The sequence below is a fragment of the Carlito syrichta genome, unplaced genomic scaffold (assembly GCF_000164805.1).
Source record: "Carlito syrichta isolate Samal-C Ts95f unplaced genomic scaffold, Tarsius_syrichta-2.0.1 Scaffold287323, whole genome shotgun sequence".
Classification (NCBI taxonomy): domain Eukaryota; kingdom Metazoa; phylum Chordata; class Mammalia; order Primates; family Tarsiidae; genus Carlito; species Carlito syrichta.
The window spans coordinates 53,589-68,016 of NW_007231419.1; the positions used below are offsets into that span (position 1 = coordinate 53,589).

General features: G+C 38.2%; 2 protein-coding genes across 2 annotated transcripts; both read left to right on the plus strand.

The window, feature by feature from the left end:
* The first annotated feature begins 6,379 nt into the window (after positions 1-6,379).
* LOC103254681 (hemoglobin subunit gamma) lies at positions 6,380-8,183 on the plus strand. Its single transcript, XM_008052698.2, has 3 exons — positions 6,380-6,561; positions 6,682-6,904; positions 8,055-8,183. Exons 1-3 carry the CDS (start codon positions 6,470-6,472, stop codon positions 8,181-8,183), a joined length of 444 nt encoding a protein of 147 aa, XP_008050889.1. The 5' UTR covers positions 6,380-6,469.
* Positions 8,184-11,898: 3,715 nt separating this feature from the next.
* LOC103254682 (hemoglobin subunit epsilon-4-like) lies at positions 11,899-13,314 on the plus strand. Its single transcript, XM_008052699.1, is given in 4 exon segments — positions 11,899-11,987; positions 12,096-12,118; positions 12,121-12,317; positions 13,186-13,314. Coding segments are annotated over 4 exon segments (438 nt in total).
* Positions 13,315-14,428: the final 1,114 nt, after the last annotated feature.

Sequence of the window (14,428 nt, forward strand, 5' to 3'; positions counted from 1 at the left end):
GGACTGCAATTTTATCTTCCTCATTTTTTACTCTTGTGTCAAAGAAAAAAGTGTTTCATGGACTGAGGGATAGAGAAAGACATAAAAGGAAGAAATAAGAGCTTCTTTAAGAGGTGGATGGGGACTCTTCAAAGGAAAATGGATGTTATGGGAGGATTCTGGAGGATCAGAAGGATTCCATAAGAGCGAGTGATTTTTATAATGGTGGAAAAATAGTTAAATGGGCAGGGACTTGTGGGCATTGTGACAAAAACTTACTGCACAAGGGAAGGAAGGGGGTGGTATGTGGTACCTGAGAAAGCTTATATATGGTACATGACAAATTTTGTTAAAAAAGAAAAACAACTTTGCAGATATCCAAGATCTCATCTAGGATTATTATTTTAATTAGTTATAGTTTTACATTTTGAACAGGTAGCTTGTCATATGTTTTTTGAGATTGATTTGGAGATGAGAGGATACGTTGAGTAATGACTAAGAACTTAACAAAAAAAGTAACCATGAATCAACAATAAACTGCTCCTTCCAGAAAGATTTTATTAATTGGAAGCCAAGGCTAAGCCACATGAAATCACTGTGCTCTATCTTCTGATAGAATGTGATATATACTAAAATAAAGCTTGAGTTAGGACATAAGTGGAAACTTTTTTGGGTGAAGGTTATAATGAATATTTTATAGAGAAGATAAAATACTAATAAAACCTTACAGTCTAAAACAAGCAAATGGTGACCAGTGACTCATGTGAAACTGGCTCTCTGGAAGTAGAAAGCAAGACATATGTAGACAACTAGAGAAGAACAGAGAATGCAGGGACCTGACTATAAAAATACAAGCTTTTACTATGCTATTGGCAATAGTAATCAATAAATATTTTTAGGGTGTTAAGTGACCCAGGGAATAGATTTACAAGAAAAGTAACCTACTAATGCCTACAGAATGGATTCACATTTGCAGGCTAGATATGAATATTGATACAAGGAAACACATATAATGGTTTAAACCCAAGAGGAGCAATGAGCTTTTTGAAGCATGAAGGATGGGAAAAGGTGGAATGATGAATATATGGTATCTGACTGAGGTGGGTGAGAAGGAAGAAGAAGGCATTTGATAATTGAAAGTTCCCAGCATGAGTCACAATAACAGGAGGAAGTCATTCACTGACCTGGGAACCCTGATGTAGAAGTGAGATTAACTGAATTAGTTTTCATGGAGCGCTAGGATGCTCAGGGAGTCTTGATCTTCAAGTCCTAAGTCTTTCATATCAGGACTTGAGACCTTTAAATTTTCTATGTAACAGGGCCATATCCTGGCAAGTATCTGATTGCCAGTACCTCTATTAGGCATTTCATTGCTCCCACACATTGATCAGAATTTATCCTGTGAATTACTTTTTAATGTGGATATATACATATATATGTATATAGTGGATGAAGATATATATATAATATCTTCATTATATTTTATATATATATATATCTTCATCCACAATAGAGATGAGAGACCAATGATTATTTTAGCTGTAGACTGTCAATAGCTCTGGTCTCTCTGAGTCTTATAACTTTTCCATATACCCCTAAACAGAGTAAACAGGGTTATTCATGACACTAGATATTTTCACTTAGTCAGAAAATGACAGCAATGTGCATTTTTTATTGATACATAATATTTGTATATATTTATGGGGTATATAAGATGTTTTGTTACGTGCATAGAATGTATAATAATTAAATCAGAGTATTTAGGATATCCATTACCTTGAGCATTTATCATTTATATGTGTTGAGAATATTTCAAGTTCTGACTTATAGCTTTGAAATATACAGTGCATTACTGTTAACTATAGTCAGTCTACTCTATTATCAAACATTAGAACTTATTTCTTCCACCAACTGTATGTTTGTATCCATAAACTATCTTCTCTTTATCCCCTCCACACACATGCCACATTTTTTCCAGCCTCAGATAATTATCATTCTCTTCTTTATTTTCTTGAAATCAAATTACTGACCTTACACATATGAGTGAGAACATGCAGTATTTATCTTCCTATGTTTGGCATATTTCACTTAACATAATGACAACCAGTTCTATCTATGTTGCTGCAAATGGCAAGATTTCATTATTTTTATGGACAAATAGTAATCCATTGGATAAATATATTTCTTTATTCACTCATCTGTTGATAGACACTCAGGCTGATTTTATATCTTGACTGTTGTGAATAGTTCTGCAATAAACATGGGAGTATAGGTATTCCTTTGATATACTAACTTCCTCTTCTTTGTATAAATACCTAGTAGTGAGGGTGTTGGATTGTATGATAGACCTATTTTTAGTTTTTGGAGAAGTCTCCAGACTGTTTTCCATAATGGTTATACTAACTCACATTCACACCAACATTATGTAAGATTTTTATCTTCTCCACATTCTTGACAGCATTTGTTATTTTTTAATCTTTTAAATAATAGCCTTTCTGAGATGATATTTCAGTGTAGTTTTGATTTGCATTTCCTGATGGTTAGTAATGTTCAGCATTTTTTCATATACACATTGGCCATTTGTATGTCTTGTTTTGAGAAATGTCTATTCAGAATTTTTCCCAGGTCTAGGCAAATGTTTTATGGCTAATAACCCCAAAGACACAGGCAAAAAAAAAAAAAAAAAACCACAAGTGAATAAGACTATTTTAAGTTAAAAATCTTCACCACACACGCACATACACACACAAAACAACTAACAAAGAGACAACATATTGAATGGGAGAAAATATTTACAAACCATTCATCTAAAAAGGAACTGATATGTGGGACATACAAGAAAGTCAATCAATTCAACAACAAAAAAGCAAGAAATGTGCATTTTTAATCAATTAATCTTTGTTTCTCTCTTCTTGCTTCCAAATATTATTTTAGCTTTTGATGTTAAGGATGGGGATGATGAAATGGTGGGTAGAAAATATACGTTTTACTCTTTAGGGAGCCAGACATAAAACAAGATATTACCAGTCCAGGACAACTTAATTAAAAACAAATTCATAATTATGTAGCCATAGAGAAGAACAAAATAATGAACTTTACAGTAAATTGAATGGAATTGGAGACCATTATACTGAGTGCTCTATCACAGAAACAAAGAGCTGAATACCATCTGTTCTTACTCATAAGTGGGACCTGAACATTAATCACATTAGCACAAGGAAGGGATTTGTGTTTGCTGAGCACCTCCAGGGGAGGGAGGGAGGAGGAGCATGTAACAACACAAAGGGTACCTGGTCCCAAACTAGGAAGTGAGGCCCAGTTGGAAGCCCAAACTTTACCTGCCTGCAGTCTACTTGTGCAGTTGATCCTTACTAATTTTTTTTAATTTAAAATAAGAAAACAGACACGAGTCTGGATTAGAATTTTCATTTTATTTTATTTTAGATTTAGAGGGTACAATTACAAAGTTTTTACATGGACATATTGCATTAGATGAAGAATAACTAATTTTTGACCTTAGGGAATAAAAGCTGCCCAACCAAAATAGATTTGTGATAAACAGGTTATTCTCAGAATAGTAATCTAGCTAAAAGTACAGAGGGTTTAGAGATTATGTCATTGCTAGAGTTAAAAATTCTGTAATGGCTTCTCACTCCCTTCCACTGAAAACAAGTTTATTTGATTAGGTCTTTGCTTCCTTTTTTTTTTTTTTTTTGAGTTGGAGTCTCACTCTGTCGCCCGGACTGGAGTGCAGTGGCCGCTCCCGGCCACTGCAGCCTCGACCTGCTGGGCTCCGGCGATCCTTCCGCCTCAGCCTTCAAATAGCCGGAACTACAGGTGCATGCTACCATGCCTGGCTAATTTTTGATTTATTGTAGAGATGAGGTCTCGCTAAGTTGCCCAGGCTGGTCTTGAACCCATGGGCTCAGGCAATCCCCTTGCCTTGGCCTCCCAAAGTGCTGGGATTACAGGCTGAGCCACTGATTCTGGCTTGGTCTTTGCTTCCTTGTAGCAGTAGCACCTGCTATTCTCCACTTAGTTATTTATATATCAGCCTCACTGGTCCATTGTTTATCTCTGCTTCAGAGCTTTGGATCTACTACTTCAAGTTCTAAACTTTCATTTCCAATATCTTCCCATGGCAGATGCTTTCTCATCATTCTGGGTCCAGTTCAAATACTTCCTCTTTAAAGAGACTATTCCTGGCATCCTCATATCTCATACTTATTAAGTCCAGATATTAATGTTCTTCTTAGGAAATAAAAATATCTAAAATCATTTTATTGATTGACTTACTTATTAGTTTTAGGTATCTTCACTCCCAATATTATAAACCTTCAGAGGAAAGTTTTATTCTTTGACTCATTTATCTTAAATATCCAGTACTTAGAACAATTATGACAGTTACTAAACAAATAGTTGTTGAATGAATGTTTGGAAACTCATGGGAAAAAATGCTTGAAAGCACATGAAATGGTTTTTGTATAGAAAGGTCTTTTGTGAAGAAACAGCTTCATTGGTGAGGATTTAGTCAATGTCAGAAACAATGCTATGAGAAAAATAGAAGAGTACAATACCTATGAACAAGAATAAATCAACAAGCCTTTAGAAGATAATGCCTCAAAATCATGAGAAAAAAGAAGTGGTTATAGATGACTTTTGGATTATAGTCTAGGTTTATTTTTTAAAATGGAGAAGTTGTTTGGAGACATGAAAGATCACAGTTATCTTTTAGTTTGAAGAGAAACAATTAAGACTTATTCACTTGTTAAGGCCTTAAGAGGCTTAGACACCAGCCTGTGAGTTACCCTTCAATGCCAAGCTCTGCAAGCTGAACCTAGTTATATTACTGAATGTGTTCAAAGATCTATACATACATATATATGCATCTTATAGATCTCCTATCTTAAAAAGATTCTAACTTGGATTTTTCTCAGGGTCCATAATATACACCTTCATACCAATAAAAATCTCCTCACTCAACCTTAGCATGAGAAAAGTCATAAATTATTATAGCTATAACTGCAAAATAAATGCCCATATCTTACTGACCTTTTAGTCATCTCAATCAATCAATAAATATAGGCTGTATCTGCAATCATAAAGACTGAAAGAATCTCATCTATATTATTATAATTTTAGTCAACCTGACACTAGTAGATAAACTAATTTGAAGATAGAGCTTTCCTCTAATGAAATGCACAGGTAACTTCTTAAGCTGCTTCTTTATATGATCATGAACTCTGACCACAGGGAAAGTAATCAAGCCAGCTTTCCAATGTTTCAGTTATCATGATTTAGCAAAGTCTGAGATCGTGAATCTCTTTCAGAGACCAAAAATGCCTGTTAAGAGTACCACGTTAAGAGTATGGCATGTCAGAAACAGCACTGAGTTATAGACAAATTTGTCTAAAGTACAGTGATATCCCAGCTGTGGCTGTCTGTGGACTATTAGTCAATTAAAATAGTCCCTGCTTCTTTAGAGGTGTTTTACAAGCATAAAGGAAGGAAAGGAGGTGCTTTCTAATGTATACTTTGCTGAAAAGTGTGAACCTAGTAGACCTAACATTTATCAGAGGTTTAACTCAAATCCACAGTACTAGTATGGAACATTCCACTATCATCTTCACTGAGCATAGAAGAGCTACACCAAAACCCTGGGTCACCAGCCAGCATATGCACTTCTCCAGTGGGAAATACTCGTTATCTGGTGCCTATATCCATACCCTTGTCACACAAACCAATGTGTCTGCTCAGATGAAACAGACATGCTTCATTTTATACAGGTTAAAATAAATAGATACTGAGCTAAGGGTTCAGTCCTAGATTATTATTACCTAACGCCAATCTGTTCCTGCATGGAAACTGTTGCTTTATAGAAACTGTTTTCATGGGCCTATTGTAAACCAGAGGTTATAGCCAACACCCATGGAGAATGTATTAAAAAAATCAGTTTAGCACTTAGTCCTTAGAAACCACTGCTAACTGAATGAGACTTATACACTTGTCCCATGAGAGATTCTGGATCCAAAAGGAATCTCACAATCCTTGAACTTTTCAGTTATTTGTCTAGGCTTTAGTTTTAATCTACAGGCCTCTCTGGCGTTAGAAATAAGAATGTAGAAAAGGCTGACAAAGAAGTGCTAATGTATTCTATGGAGAAAGAAGAAACTAACCAAAGGAAAAATGAGAGAAAAATTGGTATAATTTAGTTGGAACTGGACAAAGCCTTTAAAAAACTTAAGCTGTAGAATCCTTTCAGAGGCCCCTTTCCTACACTATCTCAATGCAAACGTCTGTCTGAATTCTTCCCTGTCTAAACCCCACCCCTGTGTTGACCAGCCTTGCCTTGACCGATAGCCTCAGAGCCCTCAGGTGAGGCCAGGGGTCAAAGGTCAAATGACAAAGAATAAAAGGAAGCACCTTCTAGCAGTTGCACATACATCTTCTGAAACATCTGAGATTAGGACAAGCTCCCAATCCAGACAGCATGGTTCATTTTACAGCTGAGGAGAAGGCTATTATCACAAGCCTGTGGGCTAAGGTGAATGTGGAAGAGACTGGAGGAGAAGCCCTGGGAAGGTAAGTTCTAGGTACTGGAATGAGGGAGGGAAAGAAATATCCATGCCCGGAAGAAATCTAGGCCACTTCTCAGGAATTGTGATACCTTCTCTTTCCAACTTCTATTGTCCTATCTTATAGACTCCTGGTTGTCTACCCATGGACCCAGAGGTTCTTCGACAACTTTGGAAACCTGTCCTCTGCCTCTGCCATCATGGGTAATCCCAAGGTCAAGGCCCATGGCAAGAAGGTGTTGAGTTCCTTAGGAGAAGCTGTTACACATATGGATGACCTCAAAGATGCCTTTGCTCATCTGAGTGAGCTGCACTGTGATAGACTGCATGTGGATCCTGAAAACTTCAGGGTGAGTCCAGGAGATATTCACGCCCTCTTGCTTTTAGTCTCAGGGTGGCTGTAATAACTGAGCACAGATCTGAGCACAATCGAGGCCATCTTCAGGGTGAGATATTTTGGAGATGATAGGGTTGCCAGTATAGAAGCGCCAGAGGACTGACTGAGCTGAGACCAGGTGGCAACGTATTAATGCCTAAGGAGTGCTTTAGAAGTCGAGAGAGACAAGTTAACTTTGAGAAAAGAATTGGGCAGAGATGAGGAGAATTGCTTTTGTTTATTAGATTCCTGTAGAAAAAAACTTTGTCTTTCCTTTTATTTTTTAAAAACCCTTCTGGGGCAGAAAAAGAATGGCCATCGAAAAAAATGAATGTAAACAGGCATATATTATTAGATCAGTAGAAAGAAAGAACCTGAGTGGCCAAATGTGTGTTGGTAAGGCTGTTCCTATATTGGCTTGACACATGCACATACTGCTAGGGCCAGACATGGAGGCTCATGCCTGTAATCCCAGCAATTTGGAAGACTGAGGCAGGAGGATTGCTTTGGCTCAGGAGTTCAAGACTATCCTGGACAGCATAGCAATACCTCCACTCTACAAAAAATATAAAAATCAGCCAGGTGTGATGGCATTTGCTTGTAATCCCAGCTACTTGGGAGGCTGAGGTCGGAGGATCACCTGAGCCCAGGAGGTCAAGACTGTGGAGAGCTGTAATTGTGCCATTGCACTCCAGTCTGGATAACAGAGTGAAACTCCAATTCAAAATAAAATAAAGTAAAATAAAATATTGCTAATGCTTCCTTACAAACTTATATTCTATAACTCCAGGAGAAGGCAAAATGTCTCTGAGAAAGAGAAATAATTGGAGCATACAGGTTTGAAAAATGAGCTGTGAGGTTTTGTTGTTGTTGTTTTTATTAGTCAGTCAGTAAAAAATGAGGTTGTTGGTGATAAGAAGATAGAAAGATTTAAGTCCTGGCCAATGATGAGTTCTGCAAGGGAAATAACTTCCTGTATTTAATGGTTAGGCAAAGCCCAGGCTTTGAAAGAAGTTGACATAGGCTTGGTTCTGAGTGGGAGTCAGTGTCCAAATACCAGGAAGCCTGCTGGAGCTCTCTGCTTACAACGTGTTCATCTCTGTTTTCTTGTTCCACCTCCACAGCTCCTGGGAAACGTGCTGGTTATTGTCTTGGCACATCATTTCGGCAGGGAATTCACTCCCCAGGTGCAGGCTGCCTGGAAGAAGCTGATGTCTGCAGTGGCCATTGCCCTGGGACACAAATATCACTGAGCCCCCTGCCCCTGATATAGAGCCTTCAGGGACAGGCTTTATTCTTCAAGCAGTAATAACAACAATAAAACAATTCTGCTAAGAAAATACGCACGATTGTCTTTACTTCTTTTTTTCCCATGTCCTTTTAAATATATGAATCCCAAAGGATACTATGTAGAGGGGTGTATGGTGTGTGGTTGTGGTATGTGTGTATATGTGTGTGTGTGGTGCATATTCTTCATTTATTTTTGCATGAGATGTGATTTTTTTTAGGAGAAAATAAAACAGGGCAATAAAGGAACACAAACATGAGAGTTGTGCAAGGAAGAACAAAAGATGTGGGAGAGCTCTGGTAGGTAAGAAGAGCTCTATGAAACAAGACTCCTCTGAAATAGATAATCTTAGGAGAAGGGAAAAATGTCAGCAAAGGTCTTAGGGGCCGGATGGAAGCAGAGTAGCAAGAATGGGGCTTAATGGAGGAAGATTGTTCCAGGTCTTAGGAGGTCACAGTTCAGGCATTGCACTTCCTTTATGTTTAGTGCAACACAGTTTCTAAGAGTACCTGGTTTTTTATAGCCCTTGTGAGGCTAGGTTGGGACTTGGAGGTGTTGGAAGTCAGAGTAAGGGTAGTTCTTTTCCAAGTTAACTCCAAAGAACTGTTCCTTTCTTTACTAAGAAACTTTGGGCTTTAAACATTGATGAATACCTAGGGAAGTTTAATTGATTCGATGCCCTTTGGAGAGACAATGGTTAAGTGTGCTGATCAGCACCACTTTTCAAGGAAGACCCATCACTGTTGGGATTTGAGGATGTAGGTGGAAGAAAGGAATCCCCAAAGACTCAGAACCCAGCATCAGTATGCCATGTCTGAGCAACAGACTGGTACAGTGAGATTAAACATTTGTATACATTAGCGGGGAAGACAGATTCCCCGGAAATCTTATATAATTGGAAGTTAATGTATGCTTATAAGTAAGAGTTAATGTTGATGGTATTGTAGACTGAGTGTTTGTGACTCCCTAAATTCACATGCGGAAGCCTGAATCCCCAATTTACCTTATTTGTAGGTGAGGGGACTTACATAAGCTTATGAGGGTGAATTCTCATCATAGGTTAATTTTACTCACCAGAAAAAGAAGAAGGACCAGCCATTTCTCTCTTTCCTCCCTGTGAGGGCATAGTGAAAAGTCAGCCATCTGCAAGCCATGAGGAGAGGCCTTACTGGGAACTGAATAGGCTGGCAACTTACATAGTCTTCCTAGACTTCAGAAACATGAGAAAAAAAATTCTGTTGTTCAAACCTTCTAGTCTGATATTTTGTTATAGTGCCTTGAGTTGAGTAAGATAGATGAAGAGGGGAAAAAATAAACTTGGGTCTTGAGTGGATTGGAGACCATGCTAACTTCAGGTTTACAAATCTAAATTAGTTTTCCAAGCTTTGGTATAAAATATGCACTCTACTATTCTCATCTCATAAGAGGCAACTAATTAACCTAAACCCATCTCTCTAACTTGTATTCCTTCCATTTTTCCTTTAACATATTTTACTCTGTCCATGTAATGACTTTATATGCAGTGAAGCTCTCATTTATTTTTCTTTTTTTGCTTCTCAACCTCAGAATTTTGCACATGCCCTTTCTGTTTTCATGAACTTCTTTCTTCAAGCTTGTTTTGCCTGGTTCCATCATATTGTTAAAGTCCCACTTCAAATGTATCTTCCTTTAGACCAGCTATCCCATTATTAGTTTTATGTAGTCATAACACTACACAGTATGTATATTCTTCATGTCATGTAATACCATCTGAAATTCTTTTTTATTCAATTATTTAATTATGTGCATTGATCTCCTTTGTTTACTATAATGTAAGTACCCTTAGGACAGATAAGCTCTGCCTGGTTCACCTAAGATTCCCAGTGTCAAGAAAATGGATGGCATATAGATCTTAATAAGTATGTGTTGAATTAATGTGTGAATAATTAATGTGAAATTTTGATGATTATGATGATGACTGAATATTGATGTCATCAGGTTCTGGACCATAGTAGAAGCCGTGAGCACAGGAAACAGTTGGAAAGGGTGGAACCATCACAAACAAGAAAGAATCAATATTCTAGGAAAGTGGCTGTCTAGCATGGGTGAGAGGAAAGCAGATGTTAGCAATACCTGTTGGAATCCTTGTCTAGTCTATTGGTAGGATGCTGTAGCTATTCACTTACATGTAGGGTTTCTATGAGGTAAATACATCCACAACCCTACATGTAAGTAGGGTTCAAAAATCCCCTAAAATTTGGGATCAATTTTAGGCCATTAGAGGCAAAACTGATTATAAATGCATTTCCCACGTATGGTCAAAGTTGCCACTTTCTGCTTTTAAAATAATTCTCTTGGTTTTGCCTCAAAACCTAAGTAAAACAAAGTCTCTCAAGTATATTAAGTAGACTCAAAGATTACTTCTCTTATATAAGAAATTTAGCTTTAATATATTGGGTTGGACTCTTTGAAAAGTATACACAGAGGTGATTTCCTAAACGTTATTTCTTGTAAGGATTTATTTCAGGGAAAAACAAACAAACAAACAAACAAAACTAGCATTCTGGAGCACTAAATGTGACGACAATAGACTCTGAAAGGAAAATATAAAATAAACCATTGTTTCCTCTCCCACTGGAAGTCTGCCCTACCTACTTCTGTAATTGCTTGTTTGAGATGTGTGAGAATAAAGTAAACTGGGCATTTGTCAAGTAGAATAATCTAAAGCATTTCAGGCCCACAGCAGCAGTATCCTGTGGAAAACTGTCAGTGAAGACTGCATCTGCCTGATTAGATATGAGGGAAAGTTAAACAGAGCAACAGAATGTAAATCCAGCATATTCCAGAGATGAGTCATGTAATGCCCAGCCCTTGTCTTGGAATCTCCTATTCTCTTCACCGCACATGGAAGCACCCTTTTATTGTCAGCAATGAAATACCCGTACTCTTGGACACAAATTGGTAGATACAGGGCATCTGACACAGACTATTGTTCAATAACTCAGAGCAAATACTTGCTCTGATAAATAAACTGACTTTTAAATGAATTGAAGAAAACACTGTAATAATACCTCATTTTGCTTTTAGTTACACAGTTTTCCTTTTTATGCTCCTAAACCAATGGCATTTATTTCTATTCTAAAAAGTGATGAAATTGCTTTCTCAATGTCCTCTAAAGACTAAATGGAAATTGAGAAGGGCTGCAACTTGTTTCACATAAAGCCTGGCTGAATAACAGAATGATATAGCATCGCAACTCCTAACCTAGGAATTGATGACTAGGAGATTTGTAATTCTTACCCTCATTAGGTCTAATCTACTCATTATTATCCTTCAGATCACTGTGGACTAGTGGTGATGGAGACCTTGAGATATAAATTACATAATAGATGGTAGGGGATGGCATAAGATAAAAAGAGGAAAAAGCTGTAAGCTTTCAAATTAAGCCTGAACAGCAGATGCCCCCCTCAGGGGGCCACTAGAGGCTATTAGAGACTCAAATGTCCATCTTGCAAACTTTTCCTTGCCCGGACCCCAGCCCTGGGGTCACAACCTACTCTTGACCAATAGTCTCATGTCTATGGGGGAGAAAAAGGGCTGGGGGCCAAAGAGGAGTAATCAAAAGCCACACAAGGCAGCAAGCAGCACAGGCATGCTTCCTGCTCATCTGTGATCTCCAGTGGATTCCCAGACCTGACACTATGGTACAATTCACTGCTGAGAAGGCTGCTGTTGCTAGCTTGTGGGGCAAGGTGAACGTGGAGGAGATTGGAGGCGAGATCCTAGGTAGGTATACCTAGGAGGTTGCACATTGGAGGTTGGGACAGGGGCAGAAAATGTTCCTGAGAGAGGGACTATCCAATTATCTTATATACTCTGCATATGTTCTGCCCCATAGGCTTCTGGTTGTCTTCCCATGGACCCAAGATTCTTTGACAGTTTTGGCAACTTGTCCTCTGACTCTGCAATCATGGGTAACCCCAGAGTCAAAGCTCATGGCAAGAAGGTGCTGACTTTTTTTGGAAAAGTTGTTATGCACATGGATGAACTCAAAGACACTTTTGCTAAGCTGAGTGAGCTTCACTGTAATAAGCTGCACGTTGATTCTGAGAACTTCAGGGTGAGTTCTGAGCATAATGTAATGATTTCTTTCTTTTTTCCCCTTAGATCTTTGTGCCATGGTTACTTTTGGAAACAGGAGTGTCCATCTCTTGTATTATAGGGGTTAGCTGTAGGATATGATATTTTGGCAATGGGACTGATTTTTAGAATTAGGTTGCTCTAAATGATGTAACTAAAATTCAGTAGAGTAGGAGCAAAAAATGGTGAAAGACCATTTAACGTTTGATAGCTTTAAAAAAGCACATTTTGTAAAGAGTGCTGTCCAAAATTGAACTGAGTGTTTTTGGACTGAGGAAGAAAAGTTGAGGCAGGAAAAATAAAATCTTTTATTTGGTTACTAAAATTTTCTGTGAAAATTAGCAAATACCTCTCTCTATAATCCTGGAGGTGGGAAAAAAATCAATCAGGGCAAAGTAATAAAAAGCTTTTTTTAAAAGGATATTTTCCCCTGAGTAATAACGATATGCCTTTGCACATATGGTACAGGGTGTTTGTCATGAGTGTCCAGGAAAATTGTATATAATTCCTGGGGATTTATCCCATTTCTTACTGCTCCTTACAGTACTATAATCTTTCTTTTAAAAATAACAACGACTCTGAGTGAAAAAAATCAATCTCAATGTTCAGTGAGTTAGCAAGCAAGTAAACAGAAGATTGAACCCAATGGGAGGTGTGGGACTTGGAGTCACAGTGAGGCTGATGTCAAGCCCATAATGATGTACTTAATCTTGTAGGAGCAAGACCCTGAGGGTTTTTCATTTCCTGGTCAAGAAGAAAATAAGTATTGTGTCTATGTATTGCAAGGTCAGCTTGAGGCACTCTGCTTTCTGTGGACCATTTTCTTTCTATCTCTCCTCCTCCCACAGCTCCTGGGCAACGTGATCTTGATTGTCTTAGCAACTCACTTCAGCAAGGAATTTACTCCACAGATGCAGGCTTCCTGGCAGAAACTGACAACTGCTGTGGCTAATTCTCTGGCCCACAAGTACCACTGAGTTGTCTGTCTATTATGTTGGTGCCTCCTGGAGGGGCTTGAGTCTCAAGAGTCCATCTCCTTAAAATGGAGGGATGTGGGAGAGACAGTGCCCTGCCTGCAGACTCAGCACCTATAAAATAAAAATGTAATTAAAAATATACTCTGTTAAAAAAAATTGCATTTTCTTTATTTTCACATTTTAATTTGTTTATTGGAGGGGATGGAGAGCAGTTGGAGAAAAGAAAAACAGACAAACTTTAGACCTGCTAAAAGTGGAGAAATAATAGAACTCCAACTAGAAATGGCCGCAGGTGGAGGTTAGGATCCTGAGTCCGGAGTCCAAATGGCTGTGTCCATTTGATCATGGAATCAGTCATTACTAACACTCTGTGCCTGATGGAGTTGCCCCCAGCCCAGATCCTGCCAGCAGAACTTTTTTGAGTCTTGGCTTCCAGTCCTTGGGACACAGGAGGTTAATGGGGATTGGGGGCCAAGCTAGGATAACACCAAGGAATCCATAAAAGGAGATACAGCTCCCAGTTTCCCTTTCTGTGAAACTGTTGTGCCTTGAAGGATTGGCCTTAGGTCAGTTAAAAGGCCCAAGGGTATACAATCTGAGCTTTCAATGTCCAAAGCACTTATTTTCTAGAAGACGTTGATTTGATAATTTATAATCCATAGCACAATACCAAAAGAGCTAGAAGACAAAGAGATACCATAAGGGAACATTGCTATGCCTTATTAGTCTCTCAGTTACACTGACCCTCTGTCTCTTTCACGGCCTACTTGAAACTTGTTGGTTTTTTTTCTTCTTTTTTTTAATACAATCAATATTTTTTATTATGATATTGTGGGGTACAGTTAAGGGTTAGGTATACAAATATGTTTCGTTCAGGCACCCCTGTTGATAAGAGGTGTCTCCCTGTCCCCAGACAGATGTTTACTACCATTAATCCCCTCTCCCTTCCCCTCCCCCCCATAGTTTCCCACCACTATCAGTCATTTTCTTATGGTAATACGTTGGATGATCAAAGTCCACTCTATGAGTGAGAACATGTGATACTCAGATTTTATTTCTGTGAGAGGTCACTCAGTATTATAGACTCTAGTTCCATCCAGGTTGCTGCAAAATT

Coding starts and splice junctions, on each gene's coding strand:
- LOC103254681 (XM_008052698.2), top strand. CDS start 6,470: ATGGTTCATTTTACAGCTGAGGAGAAGGCTATTATCACAAGCCTGTGG. Junction 6,562..6,681: donor GGAGGAGAAGCCCTGGGAAG/GTAAGTTCTAGG, acceptor CCTATCTTATAG/ACTCCTGGTTGTCTACCCAT. Junction 6,905..8,054: donor TGGATCCTGAAAACTTCAGG/GTGAGTCCAGGA, acceptor CCACCTCCACAG/CTCCTGGGAAACGTGCTGGT.